Here is a 19,583-nt window from a genome sequence, read left to right on the forward strand (position 1 = left end):
TGGTCGTGCTGATCGATGATCTCTGGCGAGCCAGGGATAGGGGTCACCCCTCTATCCTTGTGCTCCTTGACCTCTCAGCGGCCTTCGATACCATCGACCATGGTATCCTTCTGCGACGGTTGCGAGAGGTGGGAGTGGGAGGCACCGTTCTTCGGTGGTTCTCCTCCTACCTCTCGGACAGGTCGCAGTCGGTGTTGGTCGGAGGGCAGAGGGCGACCCCAAGGCCCCTCAACTATGTGGTGCTGCAGGGCTCGGTCCTGTCCCCCCTCCTATTTAACATCTACATGAAGCCGCTGGGTGAGATCATACGCCGGCACGGGATTAAGTACCATCAATACGCGGACGATACGCAGCTGTATCTGTCCGCCCCGTGCCAACTCAGCGAAGCTGTAGAAGTGATGTGCCAGTGCCTGGAGGCTGTTAGGGTCTGGATGGGAGCAAACAAGTTGGCACTCAATCCAGACAAGACCGAGTGGCTTCTGATGTTCCCTCTCAAAGATTGGCCAACTATTCCATCTCTCAGGCTGGGGGGTGAAATTATACACCCCTCAGAGAGGGTCCACAATTTGGGAGTCCTCCTGGATCCCCAGCTGACTTTAGAACACCATTTGTCGGCTGTGACCAGGGGGACCTTTGCCCAGGTTCGCCTGGTGCACCAATTGCGACCCTACCTGGATCGGGAGGCCCTTCAGACAGTCACTCACGCCCTTGTGACCTCAAGACTGGATTACTGTAACATGCTCTACATGGGGCTGCCCTTAAAGAGTGTTCAAAGACTTCAGTTAGTCCAGAATGCAGCCGCGTGAGCGATGTGGGTGCACCTAGGTACATCCACGTCACACCTATCCTCCGCGAGCTGCACTGGCTACCCATTAGTCTCCGGACCCGCTTCAAGGTGCTGGTCGTTACCTATAAAGCCCTACATGGCATCGGACCTGGGTACCTGAGAGACCGCCTCCTGCCGATTATCTCCCATAGACCGATTAGATCTCACAGGTTAGGTCTCCTCCGGATTCTATCTGCCAGCCAATGTCAGCTGGCGACTCCCCGGGGGAGAGCCTTCTCTGTTGCAGCTCCAGCCCTCTGGAATGACCTCCCCGTGGAGATCCGGACCCTTACTACCCTCCCGGACTTCCGCAAAGCCACCAAGTCCTGGCTGCTCCAGCAGGCCGGGGGGCTTGTGAAACATCCAGCCCCACGGAAATTGTGAATGTTGTGTCTTTTTTAAAGTGTTGTCTTTGTCTATTTATCCCCCTTCCCTTGTCTGTTGTAAGCCGCCCGGAGTCCTTCGGGAGTGGGCGGCATACAAGACAAATAAACTAAAAAAAAAAACAACTAAAAAAACTAAAAATGGTACCACATGGAAGTGTATAAATTTATCTTCACTTTGAGAACAGCAAGGCAGATAACTATGAAAAACTCCTGGAAATTTTGCTTTGGTCAAACATTGGTTCAAACATGCCACTGAAAATTCACTTCTTACACTCGCATTTGGACTATTTCCCTTTGAACTGTGAGGCAGTGAGTGAATAGGATGGGGAGAGATTCCACCAGAATATCGCAGCATAGAGAAAAGATACCAAGGGAAATGGAGTCCGTCGATGCTTGCTGATTACTGCTGGACTCTCCCCAGGGATGATTTTACTGCAGTTTACAAGACAAAAGCCAAAAAGTGCTGTTTAGATACTAAATAAATACGGAACCTTGTTGTTTAATCTGATGTTAGTGTTTGTCAGTTTTTCGTGCAAAAAGCATGAAACTGTTACATGAAAAACCAATAAATGACTGAAAAGTTAGGTTATTGGTATCAATAAAAAACATAGATTTGTGATGGTTGGTGTGACACCATTCTCATGGTTACATCACATTTTGCAGAAAAGGTATGAAGCATCATCGCACATCCCTCTTGTAATTTTTGAATTATTTTGATGGAAGTTTAACCTGAAGCTGCATCTAGGAAACTGAAGCCAATTAATACTCAGGACTTAATTTTCCTTTATTGGTGACCCAATTCTGGTAAAAAAAGTAAGCTACTTTCATTTCTGAGGCTTTCTCCTTCTAGACCAGTGATACCTGAGTGGATTCCTGCTCGAATTTTAAGCTGGGTCTCAGGCTTATGTGGAATCTTAAACGTTTTGCACACCAAAACAAGCTCCAGAGCCATGCTTGCAATTTCACTTGCATGATGAATGCCATTCTCTCTTGGCACTCCTGATACTACCATGTCTGAAAATGAGAATAAGTACATAAAAGGGGTAAATTATAATTAACTTTCATATCACAGTTGCAATTTCACACATACATATAAATGGAACCCAATGTGTACAACAGTCCTTAGCATCAGGCAGCATTAAACGGCATTCTCATAGTCTCTATCAAAAATCAATAGTAAAACTAAAGCGTTTATTTATAAAAACTACCATGTTTTTCGGAAACTAAAACAGGGTTTCATTTTCTTTTGACCCCTGAAATAAGCACTTGGCCTTATTTTGGGGGAGGTTTTATTATTTTTGAGGTGCAGGAGGCCCCTTAACCTTGCCTGGTTCAGCAGATCCAGAGATGGCCGTAAGTTCTGTCTCTGTTTCTGGCACACTCTTGCCAGCCCTAGCATCGCTGGGACTGCCACTCTTTTTGCAACCGCCACTAAGAGAAGATAGCTAGGATTTACAGGAGCAGCTTCCGCGAGGCTGTTCCATGTAGATGGTAGGTGCATGCAGGGCACATGGGGCATGTCCCCCCCCAGGAAAACCGGCTGCGCATGCATTTAAATATTTTGGGAGAGGGCTTATTTTTGGGAAAGGGCTTATTTTAGCACATGCGCTAAAATATAACAATTTTTGGCATGATTAAACACTCATTATGGTAGGGAAATCATGAATGGAAATGGACAGATTTTTAAGTATTTAAAGTTTGAAAAATAATCCTAAAATACTGCCCTATAAACCTTCAGAAAAACATACCAGATTTGTGCATGCTTATACACAAAACACCTCCAGGAAAGCAAAATCTTCAGATTACTGAATTAGAGCAGCCATTTTTAAGAGGTTTTCACCTCCTATAGAGTTAGCCAAACACAAAGGTTCTTTAACCAAACACTAGCAAGGCTAGATGTATCTATCTCATCTTGCGTTGTATTAATATTTTAAATAGTTACATCTCAAATCTGCCAATCTCTCATTACATTAAAATGATTTATTAAAATACAGATATCAAGCTGTTTTATGACCCAAATAATTCTAAAATATCTAAAAAAAAACAAAAGAGCTTCTTAAACTGTGTAAAAGTCAAAGCCAGTTTTGATGTGTATTTTCATTATCCGAACCTGAATGATGGCACCATTTGTGAAATGCATTGTAAACATTCAAAGTACTTTCTTTGCATTCATTAGTTGGATCTAGTTTATGGTAATTAAGTTAGTCTTTATTAGCATAATCCCAGCAATTTCACTGAGTCTATTTGAAATAACTATGCCTAATTCCATAGTGATGCTTCAAGTTGATTCCGTTAAATTGCTGGGATTTATGTTAATTCATAACATAAATGAGTATTGCAGTTCATCATAACAGAAAGATATCAGCTTTATGACATACACCAATGTCCTGCCCCTAGTGACTTGTGTTATTCTGCACGTCATTCTTAATCTATTCTCCCATGCCTAGCATTGATTGACCCATTCATTTTAATGGCTGTAAACCATCCCTATGACAGCTGTCTTAATCCCAAAATCCTCTGGCTTTTAGTTAAGCTTAGATGCAAAATAATCTGAAGAAATCCCTGAATTCTCCTCAGGAACAACCCATCCTGAGAACACTCTATTGGAAAATGTAACCTCCACATGGCTGTGAGAACAACTGAAAACCACAATTCATTCACCTTACATATAGTAAATAACTATTAATCCATATTCCTTCAATCATCATCTTTTAAAAAAAAATGAAATGGATCGTTGTTTGCATTTTACTGTATCATGTTAATAATATTAATACAGTAGGTTGCAATTTCCTGTCCTTTAATTTTACTGCCTGGGTTATCAGCTTCTGTTACCTAATAGTAATGTTTAGAACTAAAGACAGTTTGAAAAACAGGGCTATTTATATACTTTTTAAAACTTACAGGCATCTCCTATAGTTTCAACTTTGTAGACATCATAATTATCTATGATTTCATCAAAAGTGGTGTAGAGTTTGTTTAAAAAGTCCACAACCTGGTAAGGTGTACTGGTGCTGGAGAGCTGCGTGAAGCCAACAATGTCACTGGAAAGAAGAAAGAAGCAAGTAAGTCATGGTGTGTCCCATTAGGATTTCAGAATTTTTTGAAATTGACATGAGATTTTCATGACACAAATTCTGATCGCAGAACACGATTTCCTCCTCTACCACCATTAATCATCACTTTTCTCTGTGCACCTTCAAGTTAGGCCTGGAGACTACAACATATGAAGAATGGCTGCAGGATTTGGGTTTGGCTAGTCTAAAGAAAGGAAGAATTAGGTATGATATGATAGCAGTATTCCAAAATTTGAGGGGCTGTCACAAAGAAGAGGGGGGCAACTTATTCTCCAAAGCACCAGAGGGCAGGACAAGAAATAATGGTTGAAAACTGATCAAAGAAGCAACCTGGAATTAAGGAGAAACTTCCTAACAGTAAGGACAATTAACCACTGTAACAGTTTGCCTCCAGAAATTGTGGGCATTCCATCACTGGATGTTTTTAAGAAGAGTCTAGAGACAGTTACTTATCTAAAATGGTATAGGTTTTCCTGTTTGAGCAGGGGGCTGGACTAGGAGACCGCCAAGTTCCCTTCCAGATTCTATTCTATTCTACTCTATTTATTCTATTCTATTGTTGATTTCCTGGTGATTTTCTAGATTAGTCCCTGCAGTATTCTTGGTACTAACATCAGCACTAATGATGTTATCTTATTAGGATAGTGTCTGCAAGAAAACAAGCAATCTCAGAGAGCACCAAGGACCTTTCAGCAACATTCCAGAAGTGGTTTGCCATTGCCTGCTTCACAGGGCTGAGAGGCTGGCACAAGGTACCCAGCTAGCTTCACGCCTAAGCTAGGACTAGAAATCGCAGTCCAACAGTTTCTAACCTCCTCAACCACTACGTCAAACTGCCTCTCACTGCCACTGCTTTTACCCTGTAATCATTGTTTGCCATTTTTCAAACTAAATTGTAAAGAAAAGCATGACCCGCTTATACCAACTGTTAGGCCTTTAGTAGGTATTAATAATGTCAGGGCATCTACAGGAAGAGAAAGTATCATAGATTATGGAATTCAATTTAAGAAATATTATATCCAATGTATGTACTCAGTGTGTACTTTTGGAGGCTGTTGTTGTTTCAAAGCACTTTTGTAGCAGAAAATAAGAAACAGATTATTTCTGGCTTGTGCTTTAGTGTTTCTGTTCTCAATCTCTTTCTTAATAACTTCTAACATTATTACTTTGGACTGTAGTTTGAAGAAGGGCATGTAAGTCAGAAGCCTGCTGGATTGCAGCAGCATGTAAAGTTAACAGAATAAAATACCGCTTTTCTGTTGAAAAAAAAACACCAATCATTTTTGTTGTTTTATAAATTCACTTAGTCTTACAGACTTTTAGTCTGTAAAATGACATTTCTCCAGTGATATGCTAATATACAATATAAAGACTTTAATTAGTTGATGAAGGCAGATAAATTAAATGAAATTTTAATTGGTTGACAATTTTATTTCCCAGTAAGTAACAGTCTAGTCAATAGTGGCTTTTAGCATTTCTGCCATTCCAACTGCTTTGTTGCTACCCACAGACACATGTGTTCAGATTTCATCAGCACCAATTATGTGCACTGTATGAATATACATTTGTACTCCGTACATGTAATTCTGCTTCTACGGTTAATGAGTATATATAGAATTCTAAAATTCATAGGGCCAAGCCCGTATCATTATCTAATTTTATTTCTCGCTAGTCTAATTAAACTGAGTTCTGTTATATAAGCAAAGTTAATTCCTGAAATCCATTCTTAGCCTATCAGACCTTGTTTTGGCTTTACTTTTGATTTCTCAAGTATAGTATTGCCTACTCTAAGCAGTTACACTGAGAGGCTCAGTAGTTTTTAGTTTTGGTTTCGTTACTCATGTATTGCTTGAGTTAATTCCATCCATATCAATTTAAGCATTTTTTAAATTAGGAGTTGAGAATTGAAATTAAAACATGAAGAGGCATATGATTTTAACGCCATATTTTGCATAGCACAAGTAGATTTAAACTATATTGCCCTAATCCTGTAATGTAGCTACTAAGATTCCAGCAGGTCCCCTAATGTCAAAAGATGCTGTGAATGTTCCTTTTTTTAAGGACAAAAAAAGCCAAAGAGGGAGTGTGAAGGGGAGGCTTTGCTGAATCATTTAAATTTAATTTACAAGAAGATTAGATAACCTCTTATCTATATATTAGGTTTACATCTGTTGGGTATATAAATCTCTCAGAGTTGTTTTCTCAGTTAGGTATAAATCATGCCCATCTGCAGACAAGCAGATGTAAGCATAAATCAGCAGACATTAATCTGCAGAATTTTAATGGACTTGCTTGCTGAACACAGAAATGTACAAGTCAGGCCAGTTTTAAAAAACAGAGGTTTCTCTCGAGAAGAAAAGGAGGGAAGATCAAATAACTGTTACATAAAATACAGTGCAGATTATTTCTCTATAATAATTAGAATAACTTCTTTCTTTATGCTAACATGGCGCTATCTCATTCCAACATCAATAGCTTTAGGAGCATACAATTAAAATAGCAAAGAGAAGAGTTGTTAGAGAATACCCATAGCCACCCTCATTCATTCTATTCAGCCTGTTACTAATCATTCTCATCAAACTACTTTTAATACACAGCTAATGAGCATTTCTCCTCTTTTTCAAAACACAAGAAACACAATCAAGAAAAATAGGGTGGTTTAACTCTTTGGATAGCCCACAATAAGGTTTGTAGGATTCCATGATAACTTGATAGTATTCAATGAGAGAGGGGAGGGGAGGACAGGGAGGGGAGAGAGAGATAGAGATGTGAATGTGATCCATTTTCTCACTAGAGTTTTGCTCTTCTTGATGAGAGGTTTGGGGATTGTTTTTTTAAAACTAAGACGTTTTGTGGCCTGAAAAAAAGTGCATATGCCAGGCATAAAGATTTATTTGGAGTAATGAGACTGGTGCCAGCTAGTCAACTCTCCCCTAGAATTGGAGGGTTTGAAAGTGCCTTGTGGGAGCCAATGGGATATCCAAACCAACATATCCTATATATGCACATACTTCATTACATTCCCTCCCCAAAGGATCTTACCTTACTTTTTCCTTTAAAGTGCAGTGTGGAATGAATATGCAGATCATAGTGTAGATAAATAACACACACAAAACAACAACTGTTTCTTTTAATATGGATCATAAAGTATACTCAAGATGGTAGAAGAATATTTTACTCATCATAAGGACAAACAATAGTTGTGTTCCAATTTGTGGGGTTTTTTTTAAAAAAAAAGATAAATAGGCATTGTTTTCTTGTATAATAGCTTTTCTAAAGTTTAACATAGTATGCAGTGCTGTAACTATAATATTAATTGTGAGAAGATGTAAATGTCTATTTAACACGTTATTTACAGAACCCCTTCTTTCGAAATTATGCATACACTCCAATTAACTAGCAATTTAAAAGCAATTCTTACTTACCTGAAAAATATAGTGGAATTTACATAACTTTGGGCCTGTGATGGTTTCCCCTGCCTTAAATCATCTGCAACCTGTTTTGGTAACATACCTGTTTTATATAATTAATGCAATTACTATTGCTATCATAACATGGCAATTGAAACATAGAAATACATTCACAGTGGGAAGTCTTATACTTATTTGAAATATGCAACTATCTCATTACAGCAAATAAACTAGGTTCCAATTTACATCAAGAACCTTGAACTAGTTCCTTTATTTAAGTGTTATCAAATGGATATGAAGTGTGCTTTCATTTCTCAGATTTCTAGCTATTAAAAAACCAAAACATCCTAAAATGTGCATACTCCATTTTATTTATTTTTACTACCTGTTTCCTGGATTAAAAACCTACTTGTATATAGTATTTGTCTTTGCTTCTGTAACTATAGCATATTTTAAGATTTTAAAAAAAAATCATAAATAGATCATCAATAGCTAAATCTATATACTTCACATCAAAAAATTCCTCCCTTTGCTTCTTTGTACTATGTTCATTTTCCATTCATGTTGTTTGGACCTAGGCTTCCTGAGACAGTAAAAAGCACATGCTTAGTTCCCAAAACCCTCTTTTTATTTCAACGGCTTTGAATTATGTTCACTCACAGCCCGTAATGAGTCACACATAGTTTGTAAAGAGTCTGACAGAAGTCTGCCAAAGTCTTTTGGGATAAGGCTGATAAGCACCCACCTTTATCTCCCTTGAAATGCTGCCAAAGACTTAATTGGCAATTAGCTTTGCAAGGCCACATGGAGCACAGAGTCAAAACGGAGCTTCAGAATGTAAACCGACCAGAACGAACCAAGTTGCTTCCCACAAAGGCTCACTTGCCTTTGCTCCTACTTTATGTCTTATGGGAGGGGCCAATCATCTCCAAGCCTTACTCCAAAGTCGTTCCTTTTGTCTTAACTGTTTTTACCATCTAGCAGCTCTGCACATGCGCGCACTGGGAACAGGCTCCTCCTGTTCCTCTGCCTCGCTGATGTCCGACTCTGGAGGCTCCAGAGGCAGCACCTAACTCCCAGACGGCCCTGGCCCCTCCCTGCCTCTGATGCAGAGCCCTCGTCCAAGCCTTCCCCAGACTCCAGGACTGGCCCATGTTCCTCCCCAACCTCCTCACTGTCCGACTCTGCTGCCAGCTCCTCAGGCCACCGGTGGACCACAACACATATTTACTAGGTTTTGGGCTTTTAGCAGCTGACTCAATTCAAAATAATTCTTTCAGTGCAGAGTTTTCTTTGCAAGATTTATTTATTGAGATGAAAGGGGGAAGAGTTACTAAAATTTCAGCAACTAAAAATTTCCTGTTGGAAACACCAGTGCTTAGGGGCAGTGACTTTCTTACTTTTTGCTTCTTTTTGTGAGAATATATTTCTTTTCCTAGATAATGGAGGAAACATTATATGGTAATTACAAATATTTCTCCTGAAGCATTTTTTCCAGCTATGAACCAATCATTATACTATGGTTTATTGGACTGCAAGGCGATCAACCTGGTCAGTCCTACAGGAGATCAACCCTGACTGCTCTTTAAAAGGCCAGATCCTGAAGATGAAACTCAAATACTTTGGCAACCTAATGAGAAGGAAGGACTCACTGGAGAAGAGCCTAATGCTGAGAAAGATTGAGGGCAAAAGAACAATGGAACAACAGACAATGAGGTGGCTGGATGGAGTTACTGAAGCAGTCGGCATGAGCCTAAATGGACTCCAGGTGATGGTAAAGAACAGGAAGGCCTGGAGGAACATTGTCCATGGGGCGCAATGGGTTGGACACGACTTCGCAACTAACAATAACAAATCATTAGTGAGCAATAATGATTGGTTTATATACTGGAAACAATATATTGAAGCATTAGTTTTCCTTGATGTTTTCACTACAGGCTGAACTCACAACTTATTCTAGTTTACCAATTTAACCGAGTTAATTGTACAACTTTTAAGCAAGGCAAGTAACAAAAACTATGTGAAAATGGCAAAGGACTCTCCCTGCTATATAATTTTGGTGAATCTGACTGAAGATGCTCAAAGAACAAACAAATTTAAGAATGTTTCCAATGAAAGCTTAATAATACATTTACCAGTCCTCTACTTTCAACAAATGCCAGCTTTCATTTGTTTCTTTCCCATTTATTTTCCCTACTTTTACTAACTCACCTTATCTTATGAAATTGTAAAAAGGGAAAGTCAGAATACCTGAATCACTGAGGAAATCTAAAATCTGTTTTAACAGCATATACATCAGTCACTATTTCTCAAAATAAATTGTATTCCTGTTGATGCTGATCACTTACTATACAGCAAACGGTCTGTCTTCTGTTTTTCATATGTTAAATCCTGTGTTCTTTCCGCTACTAATACCTCCAGGTGCTTGCTGTATTTCTCCATCTAGCCAAAATAAAAATGCATTCAACTCAAGCAACTGTGGAGCATATTCAGTGAGAAATAATCAGCTATCTATTCACTGGATTTGCCTCACATTGCCAACAGACTCTGAGAAAATTTTGCACAGCTTTGCCCACGCATCTTCTGCAACAAAACAGAGGTGTGCGACAGAAATCATTTCGATGCCACATGGCAATGATTAAAATGCTTAAAGGGGGCCCACTTATACAGGCAGTCAAGAAATAGTGCTTTAAAGAATACTTAAGCCTTGGCATCCAGCACTAGAAAGTGGGTGTCCTATGAAGTTACATTTCAAGTTGCCTTTTTATGTTCTCATAGAGCGCTTAACAAATGCTATACTATTGGAAACATTGTGGAGAAGAAGGAGAAAAGGAACAACTTCCTCCTCACTTTAGCCATTATCATTTCTTAGCACTGGGCAGTTGCTTTGAACAAATAAAATGTCTTGTTGACTGCTAGTAGATCTGGGCTGCAAAGTTTTGGATGACCACTAGGGAGCTGAAAAGAAGCTCAAAAAACTGTTCCGATCTAGGTTTCCCCAAAAAGCAAGAGGCAGAATCCTGGTCCTGACAAAACCCCTTTTATTAAATGAATGTGAATTCCTCTCATTCACATTTAGCAAGACCTGGCAAACTGTCTTTCAAAGGAATACTTATGACTACAGACCTTATCTATCTTGGAAAGCTTCCATTTAAATATTTTCCAAGTGAGGTGCTGTGCAAGGAAAGACTGGTCACAGAGTCTCTGAGATTCATGGACAGATCTTCATACTCCTGAAACGAATCTAATGACCTAACAAACAAATTGTTTCCTGCAAAAGCCCACTTCCCTTTCGCTCCTGGTATTAGCGGCAGCAGGAGGCTCTGCCCACCCACCTGGACGCTTCTGCGCATGTGCAGAAGCGTCACATGCACACACATGCACGAGCAAACCGGTAGTAGAATAAATTGAAACCCACCACTGGGCCAATCACCTTTCACCTGTGACTTTACTCCCAACTCTACCCTGATTTCTGAGTTGTTCTTTTCTTCTGGCAGGTCTGCGCATGCGCACACTGGGAACAGGCTCTAGCTGTTCCTCTGTCTCACTGCTGTCTAGCTCCATAGGTACCTGTTCACTGCCTGACGGCCTTGGCCCCATCTCTGCCTCTATGCAAAGCCCTCATCCGAGCCTTCCCCAGCCTCCAGGAGTGATCCATGCTCCTCCCCAACCACTGGCCGCTGGTGAGCCACAACAAACACTCTCTTTAAGGCAATCTAGAAGTCACCAGATTTTTTTGCAGCTTAGATCTGATAGCAGCCCTAGTCTTTTTTTCCTCTTCTAGCTCATTCTTAGGAGGAACTTCCCAAACTCTATCCTTTCCCCACAAATATGATACAGTCCTGTAAGAGTGCCAAATATGCTACTTCTGATGCAGTCCTTTTCTTGGACAACAGCATCTAGGAATCAGGCTTTTTATTTATTTACAAATGTCTCTGAAAATAAAAGCTTATTCTCTAGAAATGATGAAAGATGGATAATAGAAGGCAATGACTGAGCAATTGGATCCATCAAGAATATCAGCAGTATAAGATGGATGCTTAAATACCTAGCATAATGTAAGCAGAAAGGTACTGTAGCATCACTCTTTACAAAACGAAATGCCTACTGATTTATAGATTGTGGCTATTATAGCTGTAGCTATTATTGTTTTGTTAAATTTAGCCATTTAACAAAACAATCTAACTCTAGATTATAATGGATTGTAAGAATAACCTTGAGGAGGAAGAGGAAAGCCACAACCAAGAGTTAGATAAAGGAAATCTCATTCCAAAGCAAAAGTGTAATTTGAAAAAAGCATCTTGGACTTGATTTGCTAGAGCAAGGGTCTCCAAACTTGGCAACTTTAAGACTTGTGAACTTCAACTCCCATAATTCCTCAGTCAGCCATGCTAGGGAATTCTGGGAGTTGAAGTCCACAAGTCTTAAAGTTGCCAAGTTTGGAGACCCTTGCTCTAGGTTAAGAGAGGGAAGGGGGAATGACTATGTCACATAAGCCTACTGAGGTGTGCCTGTCACTCTCTCTGCCTCCATGGGCTGGACAAGCTGAAGTTTCTCAGTGGTATTTAAGAGTAGTTTCTTGCAGATTGTGCTGAAGTAATGAGATAACTAAAGCTTAAAGGATTGACTCAAGAGTATCCTAGTTTAGGAAAAATGCAAATGGCACCACAATTAAAACCAAAGGCCCTCTTGGCCACAGCCACCACATGTTCCTCAAGCAGGACCTGAGTCCAAGCCTAACAGATAGCACACCACTTTTTAATGGGGAAATCAAAGATTGCTCAAATGATCCTAAAGAATATTCATCAAAGTAGAATTTTATTTTTAAGTTTAGTATGCATGATAACTGCATATCCCTCACTACATATCAGCCATAGTAGGAAGATCACTTCAGGAAATTAAGTCTACAGGAAGGTTAATTTTATTGGCAATGGCTATAAAAGCAGAATTTTCCAAGTCTGCTTGTGCTGTGTGTGCTCCTCCTATTCCTTATAGTTCAGTTTGGAATGATTAGCACATATGTGCGAGGGGAACCTTTATTTTTAATGGTTCTTGCATATCCCCATCAAGTAATCTGAGTGATGGCAATACAGGAAAGGGAGTAAGAGAACTGAGAAAACGGAATGAATAGGAGTGACAGATCTCAATTAGGCTTACTTTGAGATGCAGAGGCCAGCTAGTATGAGAGAACTATTAAAGTGGCATAGATGCCACTTTGTTGGAAAATATCAATACGTTGGTAAAAGTTTGAGCACATGCTTCTTGTTATTGCCTTTTCAGTGCATGATAATGGTTATCTCGATATTAGCAATGTTTAGCTGAATATGATAGCAATATCACACCTGGAAAGGACCACATTAGGAAAGGTCATTGAACATTGTAATGATGTTAAAATGTATTGAAGGGTTGGAGACTTGGAAGAAAGAAATTTAATATAATTAGAGTAATAACCATGATTCTTACCAAAGTCATCATCATGTCAACTGGACTAACTTTGTTTGGGTTCATTTTACATAACAATTTCTTGACTTGCTCAAAAGTAAGTCTTTGTGATGGATTGCCTTTTCTACATTTTCTGATGAGCTGTCAAAAAATGAAAGAATATAGTATAGTAATTTAGTCATTCCAGCTCAAGATACCTGCCTCTTGATCTTTCCTTTCTATCATTCATCAGATGTCATCCAATTAAGAACGTTGACAAATCCCAGTTTAATTCAACTCCAGAAATAATGTATGTGCAATTCAGCCATGTTTTCCTCAGTTTTAAACACTTCCTGGCTTCTTTACCTGCTTGTAGCTTCCTATACATAAAGCTGAATTTATCTCTCTCTCTTTTTTTAGAAAAATGTTATGCAGCCCAATCAATCAACTCTGAGTTGCTAACAATCAAATTATAAAACAAACTATAAAGAAAAGTCAACCCTCACAAATCTGAATAACAATAACTAAAATATCTAAATCCCATCTACTTAAATCAAATACCGACTCAGAAAGAAGAGTGTTCATAGCTAAAACCAAGAGTCCAGCTTTAGATCTCTTCGGATAAACTAGACATTTGAAAACAAATAGGAACTTCCATTTAGCTCATGAAGGTGATTCCCACCCCTTAAATAAAATTTGGGCAAATCGGGATTGTGATTATGATCCCTGGATTTGACACTACAATTGGCCAATTGTAGGAGGATATATTAAGACCAATAGTGGTGGTTGGCTTTAACCTCCTCCCTGGACAATCCATTTTGATTGGTTGCATCAAAATTGTTATCCAATAAATACAGACACCTTAACTGTATTTCCTTTTATGTCTCATTTCATTCAAAGAACGACGATGATGATGATGATGATGATGATGATGATGATGATGATGATGTCTATCTCTTGGATTTTATAACCATAGAGAAGATGGATAATGAATGTTAGCATTTGTTTGCATGTATATTTAGTAAGTTATTTAATACATGTTGGGGACTTTTATAGAAGAAAAATGGTCCATTTTTCAGCACCTGGTGTTAGTTTGGCTTTAATTCCTAAGAAATACTTCAGATTAGGCAGGGGAATGAATACAGCAGCTATTTGTGTCTTATTAAAGGAGGTACTGCAGCTATGCAATGTGTCATTAACAGGTGCTGCTTCACAGTTTCAAGTACTCCAAAGCATACTTTTTGGAAACACATTCAAACCACTGCATAGACCTCATATAAGCAGGTCACAGGGGTATCCGTGATCGGTGGGGCTAATTATAAAATATGCATGAGGGTAAAACAACCCTGACCTGCATTACTGGCATCAGGCAGGGGGGATTCAAATGTAAAAGGATGGGATTTGCATCATGGCATCATAATTCTCCACCCAGAATCACTTGCTCAGATGACCGTCCATTAAAATTGAACAAATAAATTCAAATACTATAATTATTTTGACAAACACTCACTTTGATGATAATGCCTATGATTGGTCTTGTTCCCTGTTCCTTTTTATATATCACATAATTCACCTGAATTATTTTAAACTTCAGTTTTGAAATTGAGACAAACCAGATTGTATGTTATTGCTAATGTTATATAGTATGTATTGAAAATAGTCTGAGAATTTGGGTTACTTGCTTCAGCATAATCTAATCAGGAATTATCCTATGGTTACATTAGTAAATTATTTTGGGGCAAGAAATAGCCATACACAAATGCCTATTTTTTAAATTCATTTGGCTTTTCAAATAGCATCTTCTAATATGAATGAAAATAGACTTTTGACTACTGTTTTTGCTAGCTATTCTGAATGAAATGAATGAGGTGACAAGGAACTCCGGCTAGTATTTTTTTTAAATACTTAATATCCTCAGTTATTTAATGCTTTGAAAATTGAAGAAGTAATTCTGGGAACAAAATATTTAACTCTTCCATGATATTTCTCTGATCTATATAGTGTATACCTCTTTGTATGTGTGTGTGCAGGGCAGGGCTTCGAAATTTTAGCAAGGGATTTTCTGCCCAGTTACTGGGTGGGCATGGCTATGATGGGCATGGCCTAGTCAGCCTCCTGCACCATAGCAGGGGGGGGGAGATTTTTGCCCTCCCAGTGGTCATGGGGCTTTCCTCGAGCCTCCAGAAGGGTGAATGTCCTCCCCAGTTTCCGGAGGTCCTCTGGAGACCAGAAACGGGCCCATTTCTGGCCTTCCTGAACTTCCGGTAGGCCCGTTTTTTGCCCTCCCCAAGTCTCTGTGCATGCCCTGCACTTACCTGCATCCACAACTGGCCACATGGGGACTCCTGGGAGGGCGGGATGGGGCCAGCCAGGAGTGGGATTTGGGGGTTCTCCGAACTGCACAGAATCTTAGCTAGAGATTCTCCTAAACCCCTGTGAACCCCCAGCAGCCCACCCATGTGTGCCTACAAACACACATATGCACATGCACACATTCTGGGAGATTCTTTTGGAAAAAAATACATTCTGTAGATACATTACTGTATGGCTGAAATATCAGAGCAGTTGCTTCTAGGGTAATTAAACAAGAAAAAAGAATGAAATTAAAGCATGGTGCAGTGATTCTTCAATGATGAGCAAACATTTGATTTCTTTAAAAAAAAAAGATCCATCCTAAAGACATATTTTTTGGCTCGCTGACAGCTATCTTTTAAATGGAAAAGCCAAAGCTCCATAATTATTAAATATGATTGCAGGACTGACAGATTATAACCAACAGAAGTCTTAAACCTCCAAGGACTGCAAATTAACTACATCATTTGCTGCCTTCTGTTTCTGTGAGACAAGCTGAAATATCAGTTTGTGACAATAATATATATATTTTAAAAAAATATTCATGCCATTCACTGTTCCATGGCATTTAAATGACAAATTGCAAGGACAACATTCGTTAGTTTGTGTTTTTAATACAACTAAAACATCTCATTTCTTCAAAAGGGAATATGCACTGGAACCATTAAAGTTGCCAGCTTTTATAATCAAACTGCGTGCTTCATTTTGTGCTTAACAACAACTTGACTTGTAGATACTGTTAAGTATGGAGGAGTATCGATATCATGAAATAATAATACTCATACTAAGGCATAAATAGCAGGCCTACAGAGTGATTTTTAAGGATATAAATTACAAAGATACAGTAATTCATTCATAACGAAGACAGAAAAGATTCCAAATCTTTCAAATTTACCTCTATATATTCTGTGGCACATGGACAAGCATTTTCAGACTTTTCAGATATTAGTTCTGCCAAAGGGAGGCACAAGGAATATTTTTCTGAATGTGTATCATCCTTCTGCAAAACACAGAGAGTGCTGGTGTTTTTTCACACATAGCTATACACATATAGAAATAGAGAGCTTGGGAACATAGACTATTGCAGTCCGTGATAAGAGCTGTGTTGGCGCAGTGGTTAGAATGCAGTACTACAGGCTTACTCTGCTTACGTTGCCAGGAGTTCGATTCCCTCAATCCTGACCGGCTCAAGGTTGACTCAGCCTTCCATACTTCCAAGGTCGGTAAAATGAGGACCCAGATTACTGGGGGCAATATGCTGACTATGTAAACAGCTTAGAGAGGGCTGTAAAGCACACTGTGCTAAATAAGCCTACACTGTGGTATATAAGTCTAAGTCTAGATGTTATGTGCACCAGGCCTCTCTTTTGGGAACTGAATGCTTTGGCTATCATTCTTTGCATAGTGAATTTAGCTTTATGCCCCTGCTTGTCAAGGTTTATAGGACGGTAGATGTATGGACTCACCAACTGGGTTTGTTGTAGTTGTTATTGCAACTCTAGACTGGAAATGATACAGCCCTTTTAAGAGGCAGACTTTGCACATGTGAACTAGCATTGCACATTTCAGCCAATGTATGTAAAAAATCTATAGGAAGTTCCTTGCCCATTACTGGTGATCCCAGATCAAATTAAAAATTACATAATTTTGAAGGGGAATTCTAGATGCTTTAATGAGCCGTGGTGGTGCAGTGGTTAGAATGTAGTACTACAGACTACTTCTGCTGACTGCTGGCTGCAGTTCGGCAGTTCGATTCTCACCGGCTCAAGGTTGCCTCAGCCTTCCATCCTTCTGAGGTGGGTAAAATGAGGAGCCAGATTGTTGGGAGCAATATGCTGACTCTGTAAACTGCCGTAAAGAACTGTGGTATATAAGTCTAAGTGTTATTGCTAGTGGTATTGCATAAATAGAAATCTTCTTAAATAATAAAGGATTCTGCTCTAATTTCTTTGGTTCATGTTTACTTCCTGAGTTGTATAAAGAGGCTTAGTTAGCTTTCTGGGAGTCCACTTTTTCTTTAATGCAGTCCATTAGTTTCATGCAGAGTGGTGGGTTGTGTACATGTGGAATGAATTACATCCTCTGCTTATACTGAACTACTAAAGCTAAAGAGAAAGCAGGTATCAGAAATCCAGTGGATTTACATATTTACCCCCAAAGACCAGCAGTATCTTCAAGGACACCAGTACCAGCAAGATTAACTTTAATGAAGAACCATATTTTATGGAATTTCTTACCAGTGATGGATCACTTCTTGTTGCTATTTCTAAAAGAATGATAGCGTAGCTGTAGGATTGAAGACAAAACATTATAAGATAAGCAGAAGTTATTAAAAAATGGAAAGAAATCAAACAGACTGTAATCTAGCTCAGACTAATCACAGCCAAGTGCTCTGAAAACAATAAAATTTGAACTTCCTTGTTTTCAAAGAGACGGTGCCATATAAATAAGATGAGCTGAATACAGTAGCCTTGTCTCTACATTAGATCTCATTAATGAAGCCTTTTCATCACAATGGATTGCTGCTTTGTCTCCTTTAAATATTTAGTCATCTTCCCTCACATAATCATTTCGGCCTATTAATTTCCCTTAGTAATTATAAACATATTGCAAATTTTTATTTGCAATACACTGATATTATTTCATAGAATCAATGTAAGAAGATATGCAGAATTACAGAGAATTGATTAGAAATAGGCCACGGGTATGTCGCATCTCCAATTATCCAGCAGGAGAATTCAAGTTCTCTGCATAATTTTTCTTTATAGATATACCTAAATGTATTTACGTTTTGTGCACTACTAAAAAAGGACCAAACAATGTAGGCTTCAGAAAATTAATAATCACATCCCAATGTCTAAATGAGTATTTAAAACATGCCAGAGGCTCATACAAACTGTATTCTTTTCAGATAAGGATCAGACCTGGATATGGAATGGAAATGGCACTGGCCGTCTTTTGAAGGTCTGAAAGTTGCACAGACGTTAAAATTGCTGAGGTCTTAAAGTTGCTGAAATTGAGAACCAATGATCTATAGCCATGATGGTGAACCTATGGCAACGCGTGTTATCTTCCCTGAGTCTTAGCACCTGGGCAGCATAAGGGAAAGTGTGACAGGCCAAAGACCCAAAAGAAAAGATGGCTGCAGGCCTGACAGCGTGCCTCCCACCAGCCAGCTGGTCTTCAAATCTCTGCCATGCATGCGTGGGGGGCATGCATGGGGGATACGTGCTCATGCAAGGGGGGGTGCATGCATGGGGGCCACACGTTCACTGCATTTTGGTGGTTCAGACATGTGTGTTCACTTGTGCTTTGGAAAAGGTTAGCTATCCCTGGTCTATGGTATTAAAAGTGTAGCCTACTACAATAAGCACTTCATTCCCTCTATTCCAGAATCTGAATGTATGTTTACTATTTTTTTAAAAAAAATTCCATATTCACTGAATCAGTTAAAAACACATAAATGGTACATATACATCCACATTTTCTAAAAGATTTACCTTGCAGCAAGTAGAGGCTGTATCAGCTTATTTTAGGGATTCACTGACAAACATACCTCCACAGCTGCCCTGCCGATTCATCTTCTCGGTGATGAAATAGGATCAGGCAAGGCTTAGATACAGTGGAGCCTTATTTGCAGAATATGGAGTCTTAAGAAAAATGCCCCAGCATCTTCAAACACTTAGGAAATGTGTGACGTGACTAAGAGCTTAGATGGAGCTCAGAATGTTTGAGAACGGCTTATTGATTGGTCAGCAGATGAAATGGTAAAGGTAATTTTATGATTATTCTTCCACACTAAAACATTCTAAAAATATTGACAATCTGACTTCCAGAGCTCTGCACTCCTCTGCAGAAGTCATCCTATATTTGTGGAAGGCAATACAGATAGTAGCACAGCAACAAAATGAGCATATTTCCTTTGCATATTTGATGCACTGATTGCAACTGAAAGGGGGCTTTCATGTGGCATATTCAGTATATTACACATTACACATTGGAAAGAAAATAATATTTTGAACTTCTTACCTATCTACAAAACAAATAACCATCACAGAAATGTAGAAATATGTATGCTCATTCAATAAAAAGAATAAAGTATATAAATATTTAT

General features: G+C 39.1%; 1 protein-coding gene across 1 annotated transcript in view; it reads right to left on the reverse strand.

The window, feature by feature from the left end:
- Positions 1–19,583, reverse strand: part of LOC106538512 (atrial natriuretic peptide receptor 1-like) — a 65,476-nt gene that overhangs the window by 8,738 nt on the left and 37,155 nt on the right. The window contains exons 14-20 of the mRNA XM_087717013.1: positions 17,707–17,755; positions 16,365–16,466; positions 13,160–13,279; positions 10,045–10,138; positions 7,712–7,799; positions 4,114–4,253; positions 2,074–2,226 (exon numbers count right to left, since the gene is read on the reverse strand). Coding sequence (XP_087573139.1) covers positions 2,074–2,226; positions 4,114–4,253; positions 7,712–7,799; positions 10,045–10,138; positions 13,160–13,279; positions 16,365–16,466; positions 17,707–17,755 — 746 coding nt within the window. The remainder of the gene's footprint in view (positions 1–2,073; positions 2,227–4,113; positions 4,254–7,711; positions 7,800–10,044; positions 10,139–13,159; positions 13,280–16,364; positions 16,467–17,706; positions 17,756–19,583) is intronic.

This window comes from Thamnophis sirtalis, unplaced genomic scaffold (assembly GCF_051295495.1).
Source record: "Thamnophis sirtalis isolate CommonGarterSnake01/CBP01778 unplaced genomic scaffold, rThaSir2_p1.2 scaffold_5, whole genome shotgun sequence".
Classification (NCBI taxonomy): Eukaryota; Metazoa; Chordata; class Lepidosauria; order Squamata; family Natricidae; genus Thamnophis; species Thamnophis sirtalis.